The sequence below is a fragment of the Sodiomyces alkalinus genome (assembly GCF_003711515.1).
Source record: "Sodiomyces alkalinus F11 unplaced genomic scaffold SODALscaffold_10, whole genome shotgun sequence".
Taxonomy (NCBI): domain Eukaryota; kingdom Fungi; phylum Ascomycota; class Sordariomycetes; order Glomerellales; family Plectosphaerellaceae; genus Sodiomyces; species Sodiomyces alkalinus.
This window is the reverse complement of record NW_021167088.1, coordinates 74,719-87,742: the sequence shown is the minus strand read 5'-3', so window position 1 is coordinate 87,742 and position 13,024 is coordinate 74,719. Positions and strand designations below refer to the sequence as shown.

Below are 13,024 nucleotides of genomic sequence, written 5' to 3'. Positions count from 1 at the left end.
GGCGAAATCCAAGTCCGGTTTGTTTCTCCTTGCGCCGGCGCCGGCTTTTTCTCGGCTCCATCTTCGACCCACCTTGGTTCCCCATCATTGCCACAATTCCCGGTGCGATAAGATAAGATAGCCAACCGGAGCTTGATTTTTTTTTTTTTTCAGCGTTCGTTCAGACCGCTCACCAAAGTGAAGATCCATGTACACCGAACCGAGTTCTACCTCCTTGTCTCTCTCTTGCTCCCGTCGCTGGTCCTCCTCCCCCTTCGCTGAGTCCTCTTCAACCACATCAAGATGAGGATTGAAGTGTGTCATTTCTGTAGCAGACCTGTGAGTTCCGATTGTCATCCCCTCGCTTCCGCTATACCCCTCGCTAACCCCTCCAACAAAGGCATATCCCTCCAAGGTACGGATCTATGCCTTTTGCTACCATTGGTAGACAGGGGCTCTAATATCCAATGTAGGGAATCACATTCAATCGCAATGATGGGAGGTCATTTCGGTTTTGTCGGTACGTTGTCCTCTTTCATCCAAATTCTATCTACAGGGCTAACATGGGCGGTGCGACACAGGAGTAAATGCCACAAGGTACGCCTCTTATGGATTCAATAGGACCAAAGTAAAACAACCGTGAAAGCTAAACATATGGAAATAAAGGCATTCAAGATGAAGCGCAACCCGAGAAAGGTTGGCTGGACCAAGGCATACCGAACCGCCAAGGGTACGTTACATCTCTCTGTGCCACCACGCAGCGACAAACCCCCTTCCCTTTTTTTCCCCCTACAATTCTTCAACTCCCGCTAAAACAAGCGACACACAGGCAAGGAGATGACGGTCGACTCGACGCTCCAATTCGCCGCCCGCCGCAACGTGCCCGTGCGCTACGACCGCGAGTTGGTCCAGAAGACCCTCAAGGCGATGGAGCGCATTTCCGGGATCCGCTCCCGCCGCGAGCGCGTCTTCTACAAGAAGCGCATGGCCGGCAAGCGCGAGCGCGATCTCGCCACCGCCCGCCGCCTCGTCGCCGAGAACCAGATGCTGCTACCCCGTCTGCGGGGCTCCGAGAAGCGCGCCCTCGCCGAACAGGGCGCCACCGAGGAGGAGATCGCCGCCGCCGACCGCGCCGAGGCCGTCGACGTCATCTCCAAGAAGAAGAAGGTCCAGAGCAAGGTGTTCGGCGAGGAGAAGGTGCGGCAGCGGGTCACGGTCGACGGGGAGGTCATCGAAGAACGCGAGGGTGCCGGCATGCGCTACGAGGACGAAGACGACGATTTCGAGTCGTTTGGAGAGGAGGGTGATGAAGATGAAATGGAGGTCGATTGAAGCTCCCACGATGTATGGCGGCTGTGTTGATATTTCCGTTGTCTATTCGTCGTCTGGCGTTATGGATAGGGGCTGACAGTATGTGCATTCCCATGAGGGACTTCTGGCGTTAGCGGTTGTGATATACCAAGACACAAAACAAAAGGCTTCAAGATTGATTCCTCCGAGACCTCTCCGACGTGTGGTGAAGACTATTTTGCAGGAGATTTCAGCGGCGCGGCCAGTGTCCGTTGAGTGTCTGGTCTCGATTTCATTGTGAGACCATCATAGTGAAGACCAATGTGGATGTCGTGCAACGCGAGGAGGAGCATGAAAGAGTCACCGAATGTATTAAGCAGTTATATTCGCCCCGAGCTCAAGAACCTGTCTGGCCTGCGAATGCCGTATTATGTATAGCCCCCCCCCACATAGCCGCCGCGAAGAAACCAGAAAAGAGAACAAGACCAAACCCCCCCCCCCCCGAAAAAGGCCCTACTTGTTGCTATCGTCCTCCTTGACAACCCGTGTCTGCTGTGTATGCGCCCTGGGCGGCATCGCCAACCCGGCTTCGACGTCCTGCACCACTTGCCGCTCCAGCGCCTCTACCTCTTCCGGGGCCGGAGTGGATTGGATCCCGGGTGCGGCGGCAGCAGTTCCCCAATTCCCCGCCCCCCCGCGCCCACTATACGCGTAGGTCCTACTAGTTGGCTGCACCGTCTTGGTCTCTTCCGACTTCGGCTCGACCACTGGGAGCGTCGCCGGGTCGTGGAAGTTGCCCGAGCCCCCGCGTCCGGTGCGGGCGTAGTTGGACACGCTCGTGGTCGCGGGGTTGGTGGTGATTCTCTGCGCCTCAAGATCCTGGGACGGGCAGAAGGGGTACGATGTGAGCCGGAGCCAGTATGATCAGAAGGATAAAGGCAGAGTCTCGATGAAAGGGCCAGTGACAAAGTTGGGAGGGACAGAGGGGGGAAGGGAGTTTGATCCTACATTGTCTGATGCTCCTCGCGCCTGTTCGATCTGGCTTTGGGACATGTAGTTACCCGCACCGCCGCGGCCGACCTTTTGGTATTGTTCAGGCATCGCAGATAAGGAGAAACAAGCGTTGATACAAAAGGATGGCGTCAGATGGTGTCAGATTGATATCGTCTGGAATGTGATGGAATCGTCTTTTATCTCCCCAAGCGAGATGTAATGTGTTCTTTTCTCTGGTTATCTGATTCTCTGTCCGGTCTTAGGCATGCTATGGTCGTAGGTCGTATAAGGTATCAGACAACAGCTGGAATTGACAAGTTGTCTTATCGCCGGCGTCGGGGATCATTCCTGACCAGTACCTTATTAAGTAAGGTACCTCAATTTAGTGTACTTTATTAGTACGTGGTTATTACCTTAACTTACCATGGAGTAGTATGTCTTATCAGTCTCAGGTCTGTTTAATAATAATAATAATAATAATAATAATAATAATAATAATAATAATAATAATAATAACAACAACTTGTCCAAGTTCCATGAAATGTTCGCAGTCCTTTCCAGCCACAATAAAATAATGGGGGATAACCCAATTATTACCTATCAGACACGTTCTCCGAGACGGTTCGGATTGAGAGCACCCCGTTGAGCGATTAATCCAGAAACCGCTTGAAGTCGCTGGCTGGTGCGTCACCGAATAATTCATTGACCAGGGGTTCCAGGCACAACAGGTCTGCCAGCCGGTGTCCGCAGTTACAACGTTCTGACCGGTACCTTAGGGATGAAACGGATGTTCGACTGAAGGATGTGGGAGTCTACAACGTATCTCCATGCATGAATTCGTTGGAAGGTCCACTGAGTGTGTGCCAACATGATCAGTATTGCTCTACAATTATCGATTCGCTTCAAGCATGATGAGACACAGCTCTTGTCTATTTCCCCGGATGAGCTTGCGCACTCTTCTTCTGTCGAGTCTGGACGGGCCTATCTAACGACGATCTCTCCGGGTTGGACGACGCTGTACGAAGTAGTGTGTAGCAGCCATGGATGGGCATGTCATCATGTCATACATATGTATGGAATCCCTCCCTACGCCACGGAACCGTGTTGAGGCGAGGCGAAAAGGAGAGGGAACCATCAATACAGTGGTCATCGACTCGACTCGCCTCTTTGCCGTTGGGCTTCACTACGGTTCCAACGAAGCTGAATGGGCGATCGTGGTACACCACTTCGGTCGGGTCGGGATGGTTGTCATGTTGTCCAACCCCGAAGAAAAAGAGCAGAGCGGTCTGCGATGGACCAGATTGCGCACATGAATGAGACGATGGCGAGGTGAAGTATCACCTAGGACGAATCGAATCGAATTTATGGCTGTGGATAGAGATACAGTTCACTCCACAAATCAGGAGCAATTTAAATTCATCGAGATGTGGCCTGGTTTCCAGAAGCCAAGTTGATACCCAGGAAGACGGCTTCCCAGGAAGGGCTAAGACGTTGCGTTGTTGACGAGGCTTTCAGCGGCTGAGACGGAGGAGCAGACGGCAGCTTTTTCTAGGTATGGGTATGAGACGGTGATCAAGCGAGGAAAGTGAACAGAATAACCGAATGATGAGGGGGGAATGCGTCTGCCGCCTGGATCTCTTCAGGTGGGTGGGCCCCGGCCCAGGGGCACCTGAACCACCTGCCCATGATGGGGAAACCCATGATCCACTGGCAGGTACCAAGGCAGGCAGGCACATTACCTTATAAAGTACGGGTACGTCACTTGGTCAATCAGGTACGGCTTCAGGCAGTCGTCAAAATGGTTGGCGGCGGATGAAGTGCGAAGTAGACGGAAGACGGGAGATCGAAAACGGGTCTGTCAAGACGCCATCGATTATGGTTAGCGCAAGGAAATGGAACAACGGAAAAAGTCCCTCTATTGCCACTATTATCGTCTGTACGGCAATTCGTACATCGCATATCGCACAACGTGGAAAGTGTAAAGATTTAGTCTTATAGGTACTTGGTATATTCTGTAGCGTCTTTTCTTCTGACCTGATCACCTGTCTACGAGCAATGACGCGAACAGAGAATATAAACCAGAAAAAACTAACGGGTTAATAAATCGAAAACGGTGGAATCATCTTATTCTTTTTAAGGTAGGCTTTGCCTGTCACGAAATGAGGAGTTGAGATTGAGGCGTGACTAATTAGCTAAAAGTCCGTCGTAAGAACCGTAAAAGGTTACTCCTGAGTAGAGAAATGCCCAGCTGACCGGCCGCTATTAGGGTGAAGGACTAAACACTGTGTATCCGCTGTCTTTTACACAAAACTGTATTAATGCTAACCGTTGCATAATTACCTGCGTCTTGTCTTACTTAAACCCACACTGTACCAAGATCGACATGTATTGCTTCGGTTGAATGTATGGATACGGTGTACCTACTTCGTGTGTTCAAGAAGATAACATAAAAGACTACAGCTTATAATTAATTGTCATCTATACACTTCGTTGCTCTCCATAGGAAATATGGAATCAGCAAGTCCGATTTGGTAGACACAAGATATAAGGTTCGGGTCGGATATGGCTCCGGTGACTGACAAGTCCAACCATTTATGTTGATCCTGTAATATCTGTTTAACATACCATTTCCATACTTTTTTACAACTCGAATGCTTAAACTCCTGTTATCCTGGAAGATGTAGCAAGTTCCTTATCACGCTTGCTTCTACCAGTAAGTGCCATTGCTCGCGATTGAGGAGTCCGTATCTATTCCTTTTCGCACTGGAAAAGTTAGGTCATATATTGTCTATTCTGAGAATGATTAGCACACTTATTAGCTTATAACATACCGAGCTCCTATTCCCCCCTTCGCTAAGGAAACAAATGAAAGGCAAGTTAAAAGCGACTACGTATAGCCCCAGTGATATGCCTTAAACACCAGTTACACCTTAGACTCGTACCGTATAATATTTATCTCTTTATCTTTGAATAGGACATACATCCACTTCATTTTTACAGAATAAGCGCATACCCTACCTTATAGAGCAACTCGAGTAGGCAGCTTTTTCCTTTGTCTGGGACGTTAAAACCTGGCACACACAACCTTGAAAGTCAGCTTGTCTTGGACATCATCTTGGACATCATTGAGTGGCATTCCTTCCTACCATTATTAGAAAATTGTGCAAGTTCAAACCCAAGACACCCTCTTCGCCGCCTCAACAAAAAGGTAAGAAAAACAGAGATCAAAGGTCACGGCAATATCAAGGTCTCAAGGACAACTACTACCTACTCCGCACGTACGGGTAGCACCTAAGGTACCTTACGAAGTTATTCATAATTAGTTGGCTGAATTACAACGTATGACCTTACAGTGTATTTCACAGTATTATAATCGGAGCCAGGGTGAGCGGAAGTCTTCACACAGCGTACCCTGTATGAATTATTATTATAATCATTACCCGGAAAGGGCAACCACACAGGCTTATTATAGCACTCCACGCCCCCCCTCTTCCTTGCCCAAGCCTCTACGTTGTACACACCCCTCACCAGCGGGCAGAGTCCCCCCCCTAAGCAACACCAGCTCCAGCCGTTCCCCTCAGTTCCCATTCCTCCTCCCCGCTGCTCTACTCACCTAGTCACCTTTCCACCTCCCCGACCATGGTCGGCCTTAATCATCCTTAGGCTTAGTTTACCTAGAGGGGCTGTGCCAATCAGCATTGTTCATGTTCTTTAATGCCTACTGTCTGTCATCCACACCAAAAAGTCACCAGACCTGCCTCTCGACTGATGGGTAACGGAGCGAGCAGTTTGCCTGTCATGTCATTTCGCTTTCCGTCCGATGGAGATCTTGAGGAGAGCTCTCGATGGGACGTTTCTCATTTGCCGCGACTTAAGCGTTGGACACTGGTAGACCAGTGTAGGCAAAAAGCCTCGGGAAACGCCCTCCTATTTCAGCAATTTACCGTGTACGGAGTCCGTCGCTTGTCCTGTACATGGTACTCCGAATTGACCTCTCGGGCCATTTGATCCCCCCCCCCCCCTTCCTCGGAGGCCAAGTACCTAACAGGACGTACTCCATATCAATCCCCCCGCAAGACTTTGCTTGGGTCAAGATAGCGGGAGACCGGTTGACGCCTTCGGCTCCACGTCCCTCCAATCGATAAGTACCGTCCTCACTAACGGATCTACGTGTCCAAGCCGCTACGATGTGCGAATGAAGTACATCCTAGAAGTACACTTTCTCGTTATGAACAAGGTGAGCAATGGAAATCCACCATGGCCATTCCCAAGAGTCCAGCCCAGCCCATCTTTGGGTGGTCTATGTACTTGAATTGCCCACATGCCACTATCGGCTGGTGCCTCCAACAAGGCACAGTAAGAATGACATTGCTAGACTCGCACCCTCCCTCCTTGCACACAGACACCCTTTGGTGGAATTGAATTGCAACTGCTCCTCCCAAAATAATATTGTTCCTGTGGTCTTTAGGTGTCTCGCGACTCTTTGTCTTCCTACACCAGAAACCACCACGCAACGTTTTGACCACGACCACAGCCACGCCGTTGGACTTGATTGTGCATGCTTCCTTGTGACGTGCTCGAGGCTATCTTTAAATACTCCTATTGCCGTACACGATCCTCACAGATCGCGGCAATGGCCTCGTCCAAGGTACGCTTCGTTCCGCAGGTACCACAGGAGGCACTGACTTGGCCTCTTGTCCTTTGCTGCTTCTGCTGGGCTGAACGAAAGGAGGAGAGCTGAGCAATCATACACTGCATTGTAACACTCGTCGCTACATAAGGACCAAAAGCTGACACGGTGCCATTCCTTTCTCTATGTTCAGGATATACAGCAGACCTCGAGGCCATTGGCCCATCGATCCTCACCCTCGCAAGCGCCCGCCTCGGGCTTCATGACTACTCGACAATCCCATTCACGAAACAATTCACACTCGATTCTTAGCACCTCGCTAAATGCCAATCACCGTGTTACTCGCAGAAAGTCCATGAGCAACCCCGCAGCGAATGTGGCAGCAGTGGCGGCAGCTCTCAAGGAAGCGGGCGGCGATGGAGCGTCGGCCATGTCTATACGTCGACATACCATATCCAGAGGTGCTGTTGCCCGCGGCGCCGCTGGAGATGGTCTCCTTTCCCCTCCATCGAGTCTGCCAACACACAGATTCCACATGGACAAAAGAGAAGTGCCGGAAAATGCCATTGATGACGAACCCCAAGACGGCTCTGCGGACGAGGAGAATACAAAATTGGTCAAGGCCCGTGCTCGAAGGGCGAGCGATGGCCAGGCTCTCGTCAAGGAGCGCCGCAAAAGCAATCGTGTCGAACTTCGCTGCGAAACATGCGGCAAGGGATACAAGCATAGCAGCTGCCTGGCCAAACACTTGTTCGTCTTCCCCTCCCTCGTCCACTGCCTTGTTCCGTCGTATTCCTACCTTCCGACTGTGTCATCCGGCCCCACGGAGGGATCCGCCTGTGTGCTGCCTGTCCCCTCGACGTCGTTCGCTCTGGTGTGGGTTCCCAATGACTGATTCCTGGCCAGGTGGGAACACACTCCTGAATGGTCGTTAACGTCCAAGCTGCTCATCTCCAAGCACCAACAAGTCCAACTCCTTGAGGCTGCGTCGGTGCTGGTCGCCATGAACGGCAAGGAGAATGAAGATGCCACTGCGGCCCAGACCACCAGCCCTCCCGAGTCTGCAAGGGACTTCCCTAGCGAGCCAGAATCAACCGCGTCTCCCGCGGTATCAGGATACTCTGATTCGCGTCATAGCTCTGCCGACACTACACCGCCTCCACAACTGGATGGATTCAGTGCTTCCGCCGCATCGGGCACATTCTCCAAGCGATATAGCAGCGGAAGCGGGTTCGGATTCGGACGGTCGTACGGGTCTTTGCACAACCCTCTCGTGACAGGAAGCATGCCCAACGCTACGGGCTTCTCTCACTTCCGACAGATGAGCCACGACCACCGACGGCCTCCTTCGTCCGGCCGGAATGCCACGGGTCAAGAAGATCGCGAGCTGGCGGCGGCAGTGGAGCTGCTGAGCTGCAGCTTCAATAGCAACAACGGGTCGCGCATGGCGAATCTGTCGGCTGCCGACGTTCCCCCGGTGCCACCTCTGCCGACACAGTATCTCGATCAGGCAGCATCGCTGTCGAGCACAGGCTTTTTAAGCAGCTACCCAGCGCGGCAGCCCGAAAGCTTCACGCGGGGCGAGATTCGCAGGGGCACCAAGACCGAGGAGAGTGACAGCATTATGGACGAGGACGAATTCGATCGGCGGTCGCGGTCTCGGAGCGATGAAGACGACGATGGCGTCTTCGGTCGCATGGAAGAGTAATGGTCTTTTTTTCTTGGATTTCCTGACACGGGAACACGCGTGGTGCCACTTATAGGAGGTGAGAGTGAGCAGCACACGTGGACAAGGAATGGAAATATAGGGAGAAAGGGGGAGCGTTATGCATTTCATTTGTACCACCAAATATACTAAACACACCCTGTAAAGGTGGTCGAGTCTCCGCATCAGGCCGATCTCTCAGCACCGAAGAGTGGGGAGCCCGACGCCTCTGATGACGACAGCAGCAGGCGATCGCGAGAGCATCTCCACGAGGTTAAAGTGAGGGACGGGAGAGTGCGTCGAGCTGACCTGACAAATATGAAGCTAGTCCGAACAAGCGGATACCATCGACAGATGTATTCTCGTCGTCTTCCCCGTTGTTGTGATGATTATTAACACCAAGACGCATCAGCTTGTGGGAGGACGGCTCATATTGGCTAGAGAACCTAGACCTCTTGAACTCGAGGAAGACCCTATAAAATGAGGATCGATGAAAGACGACCGGACATCAATTATCCGGAGGGAGGACGAGATATTCATGGTATCCTGGAAAACCCCAGTGATGTGTAACCCTTATTGCTCCGCGTTGGAAACCGGGGTTTGTGATGGTGTTACAGTGCTCATGACGTATAAGCGAGCAAATCAAAGCCGGGCACCTTTTGTCCAACGGGGTGATTGTGTCTCCAGAGTCGTAACAATGCTGCGGCAGGACGTTTCTCCGGGTAGAGCAAGAAGTTTAAAAGACCGTGGCATAGAACACGAAACAGAGGCGTTTGGAAGAAGAGAAAAAAGAATGAGGAAAAAAAGATGGAGAGAGAAACCGGAGAAAAATTCTTCTTCGGCAGCTGGCAAGGGTCCCCTCATCGTGACCCATTGGAAGGAAAGGAAAGGACGGTGAAAGTCGTTCTTGACCCATGTGCTGCTATGCAGGTCCAATCCAGCAGTTAGCATTGTAGAAGAAGTGGGGGGGCATTGAGCGTTGAGGAATGGTACAACGTAGGCTGACTGGATTGGGGCTTGAGTGAGGCTTTGTGAAAGTCCTGGAATAAGGGCACAGCCACATGAAAATCGAGCAAACATCACGTGTGTAGAGCAGGGAAGAAGATCGTTTCCCCAGCGACGTCACTAACCCCACACATCATCGGAGCTGCCCCTCAGCTATCCTTCGTCCAGTCCCTCAAGGCCCAGCCTTGTCAGCAGCTACCATTACCACTAGGTTTGCACTTCTGCCTCCTTTCCGTCATACATGTCCTCAAAATCGCGATAGCCTTCCCTACTTTTCTTATTGCCTTCAATCTATCTAAAACACACTCTTTCTCTTCCTCTTTTTTGGGGGTTACATTACTTTCCTTGGAAAACGAGCGCACCGACAAGGTGTACTAATTACCCATATCGTTGTCCCCGCGATTATACTGCAATGCCGCCTTTGCGCCGATCCGCGAAGAAAGACCCCGCGGTGGGCACCACCTCCGCGAACCTGGATGGGGATGCCCTGAACGTCGACGACTCGGCCCGCGCGCTGGAATCGGTTGCGACGAATCTCGAGATTCTGGAAACAAATCGGGATGACGGCTCTGTAGCTGCGGTTGGGGTGGTCCCAGATGCGACCGCGATGTCACGTCCTGGTCGCCCGTCCAAGCTACCCATTGCTGTACAGTTTCCCTTGGTCACGATTTTGAGCTTCAGCATCTCGAGCTTGGGATACAGCTTTCTCAACGAGTGGAGCGGCGGAGAACTTGCCAATGTCGGGAAGACTTTGAATACATGGGAGGAGGTCGGGGCCCTAGCAGGCTGGAGGATGTGAGTTGTCGACGTTCTTCCGAGCATGGTTCGAGTTCTTGACACTGGGCGGGAGCTGACCATATGACAGCGTTGAACTTGCGCTGGGGTGGTTTGCCGGGTTTGATAGCTTGGATGTCGCTGCGCTAAATCTACTTGCGCATGGCCCGGCTGTATGTTTGCACCCTCCTTCTCCTTCCCCTTCAAAACATTCACTTCCTTCTTATCACCAGTACAAACCGCAAGCTTCCCCAAGCAGCAGCCCAACCCCATCCCTGCCACGCATGCTCCTCTTCGACAACCTGCTCTTGTAGCGAAGAGAACGAGACGCTGTATCGCGCTGACCCTGGTACGCATGTCGCAGATTTCCTTGCTCTCAACATTCTACAACATTAGCACGCCAACCGCGCTTTCAGCCCTTGGAATTGAGATGCTGTCGACGTTCGCGCCTTTCCAACTCCTACGGCCACTCTCAGGCGCCCACGTCCGAGAGGCCAAGAATGTAGCCAATCGCGAAATTTTGACGGACATTCCGATCCAGGCTTACACAACCCTCCTATCCGCGATGATCTACGGCATCACACTTTTCTCGGCCTTGCATACGTATTTGCCGACCAGCTTTGCGGTGTATTTCGAGGGGCTCCCCGACCTGACGCCTGCTTACACGGCCAACTACTTATCGCTACTTCCTGTAGCTTTGGCCTTTGGATTCGCAGCACGAAGCTTTATCTTCACGCCCTTCACGGCGACGGGTCGCAGCAAAGAGGATGGGAAACTCGAGCAGTTCGACCCGGTGACGGCGACTCTGGGGGAGACGGTGCTATACAACCTTTGGGGCTACACCACAAGGGGCAAGGTTATCATTCTGCGGACAGCTGTGGTCATGGTCATGACAGGAATCAGCACATACCTTCAGTGCTTCATGACAATAGGCGGCGTGGAGCCACGAGGGGCAGCGAGCTATGCCGGACCCTGGGTTGTCGCGTCATTCCTCACGGGCGTGGCATTGGCTTTTGTCGGCGAAGAGCCATGAAGTGGGCTTGCGGCGGTGTGGTAGCCGTAACGCGGTGTGGCAGTGGCAGATGAGACTGGTTCGATCGGCGACAATGACAGTGTCTTGAATACCCTTCAAAATTGAGACAATCATCGGGGCCCCAACCTTACCTCTGGTGAGGTGACAGACGCTGAGGCGTCGATTGGGAGGGTGGTTGGACGATACGCACGCCACAGAGACGATTGGCGGGAGAAAGAATCTCTAAAGGGTTGCCGCTGTGTTAATATAAACGATGCGACGATGACGATGGGCTTTTCTTACAGAATGGGTAGGCTGACGGCGACTGTTGTTTCTCTGCTGTTCCATATTCCTTAATATGCATTTCTTCGACATCCATAAGTGTTCACATCATCTTCCTCCACCAGCGGGCCTCGTGACTTGTAGTCGACTCAATGTGTCACCGTTCCTCATCTCTTACTTGCGTTGAGCTAGTATTGAGGACTGGACATCGGGGAGAATGTATTGGATTCTACCGTGTCACCGAAACGACTAAATCAGGAAGCACCGCATTAGAGCGCTACAAATGCTACTGCGTGTCACATCATTTCTCTCACAGAAGTTATGAGAGCCGTCATTTCGGAACCAACGCGTTTTCTGCAAGCCGACGTTAATTCCACCTTCAAGGCGGTATCTGGTACAGGGGTAATAATCAAGGTATGGCCCGTACGTCGGTGCAGTGGTCTAACAAAAGCATCGAATCACTTTACGTAATTCTATCGTCTAGAGCGCTTCGATCCTTTTGGTCACTGAGACTAGGTACGTACCTACTCCACAAAATGTCCGGGTCAGACAAGCTGGGGAATACACGGGGTCGGCTTCACGATAGTCCGTGCATTGGCACCGCGGAATTTAAGCACATGTGGGGAAGTGTGACGGCGCACAGACCATGCTGCTGATGGGAAGCTTGACCGTGACGCGCCTTGCCCGACGAACCCTCCTCGCAATCCATACACTTCAACACCACTTCACGGTAGTTCAGTTTCTCGGAGCCCGTGCAGCCTACCGGCCTGATTTCCTTCTCATCTTTCCTGTCGACACTATCCCTCTCGAACAACCTCTATACTGCCGATGTGACTAGAAAAAGAAACGACCCTCCTCACGCCGCGGCTTCCTTGGCTCCACTTGCCATCAATACCACTCATCCTTACGGACGGGGGCCAGTCCACTGCTCCTCCCTGCGCCGCGCCCGAACCATCATGGGACCAAACGGCGACTCAGTAAAGGCCGAGGAGGGCGTCTCACCAAAGAACAAAACGGCTATGGAACACGAAATCCCACAAGCTATTGCTTCCATGGACAACTCCATCAAACCCCTCGAGATCCGCGCCGATCCCGATGCGCAGTCTACCGTGACAGACTTCCTTGATTTCACCGAGTACCTACCTTCCGACATAATACGATCTCTCACATTGATTGGCGAGCTCGACCAGTCTTACTACGATGCTTCCGAAGCCGTCCATAACCTCACCTGCACCTGGGGCCAGCTCCCGAATATGCCTGCCGACGAACGTCCCTCTCCCGTTGGGCTGCGGGCTGATATATCACAGGCTCTCCGCCGCATAGTTGACTCAAGAACTTTCGCACATGCCGAGGC

At 52.2% G+C, this 13,024-nt stretch overlaps 4 protein-coding genes across 4 annotated transcripts; 3 read left to right on the top strand and 1 right to left on the bottom strand.

Moving 5' to 3' along the window:
• Positions 1 to 164: 164 nt before the first annotated feature.
• SODALDRAFT_345972 (hypothetical protein) lies at positions 165 to 1,755 on the top strand. The gene is made up of 6 exons (XM_028613231.1): positions 165 to 318; positions 380 to 394; positions 453 to 499; positions 561 to 576; positions 646 to 709; positions 809 to 1,755. Exons 1-6 carry the CDS (start codon positions 283 to 285, stop codon positions 1,309 to 1,311), a joined length of 681 nt encoding a protein of 226 aa, XP_028463498.1. The 5' UTR covers positions 165 to 282; the 3' UTR covers positions 1,312 to 1,755.
• Positions 1,756 to 1,759: 4 nt separating this feature from the next.
• On the bottom strand, positions 1,760 to 2,612 carry SODALDRAFT_328073 (hypothetical protein). Its single transcript, XM_028610593.1, has 2 exons — positions 2,278 to 2,612; positions 1,760 to 2,148 (listed from the first exon to the last, which is right to left on the bottom strand). The coding sequence occupies exons 1-2, from the start codon at positions 2,368 to 2,370 to the stop codon at positions 1,783 to 1,785; spliced, it is 459 nt and encodes a 152-aa protein (XP_028463497.1). The 5' UTR covers positions 2,371 to 2,612; the 3' UTR covers positions 1,760 to 1,782.
• Positions 2,613 to 6,519: 3,907 nt separating this feature from the next.
• SODALDRAFT_320218 (hypothetical protein) lies at positions 6,520 to 8,600 on the top strand (the record flags this gene model as incomplete). Its single annotated transcript, XM_028609514.1, has 4 exons — positions 6,520 to 6,618; positions 6,887 to 6,910; positions 7,086 to 7,768; positions 7,799 to 8,600. 4 exons carry the CDS (start codon positions 6,520 to 6,522, stop codon positions 8,598 to 8,600), a joined length of 1,608 nt encoding a protein of 535 aa, XP_028463496.1.
• A 1,183-nt stretch (positions 8,601 to 9,783) lies between these two features.
• Positions 9,784 to 11,762, top strand: SODALDRAFT_328066 (hypothetical protein). Its single transcript, XM_028610592.1, has 3 exons — positions 9,784 to 10,397; positions 10,468 to 10,549; positions 10,741 to 11,762. The coding sequence occupies exons 1-3, from the start codon at positions 10,015 to 10,017 to the stop codon at positions 11,407 to 11,409; spliced, it is 1,134 nt and encodes a 377-aa protein (XP_028463495.1). The 5' UTR covers positions 9,784 to 10,014; the 3' UTR covers positions 11,410 to 11,762.
• The last annotated feature ends 1,262 nt before the right edge of the window (positions 11,763 to 13,024 follow it).

Coding starts and splice junctions, on each gene's coding strand:
- SODALDRAFT_345972 (XM_028613231.1), top strand. CDS start 283: ATGAGGATTGAAGTGTGTCATTTCTGTAGCAGACCT. Junction 710..808: donor GGCATACCGAACCGCCAAGG/GTACGTTACATC, acceptor AGCGACACACAG/GCAAGGAGATGACGGTCGAC.
- SODALDRAFT_328073 (XM_028610593.1), bottom strand. CDS start 2,370: ATGCCTGAACAATACCAAAAGGTCGGCCGCGGCGGTGCGGGTAACTAC. Junction 2,149..2,277: donor CGCGAGGAGCATCAGACAAT/GTAGGATCAAAC, acceptor TGCCCGTCCCAG/GATCTTGAGGCGCAGAGAAT.
- SODALDRAFT_328066 (XM_028610592.1), top strand. CDS start 10,015: ATGCCGCCTTTGCGCCGATCCGCGAAGAAAGACCCCGCGGTGGGCACC. Junction 10,398..10,467: donor GCCCTAGCAGGCTGGAGGAT/GTGAGTTGTCGA, acceptor ACCATATGACAG/CGTTGAACTTGCGCTGGGGT. Junction 10,550..10,740: donor TACTTGCGCATGGCCCGGCT/GTATGTTTGCAC, acceptor CGCATGTCGCAG/ATTTCCTTGCTCTCAACATT.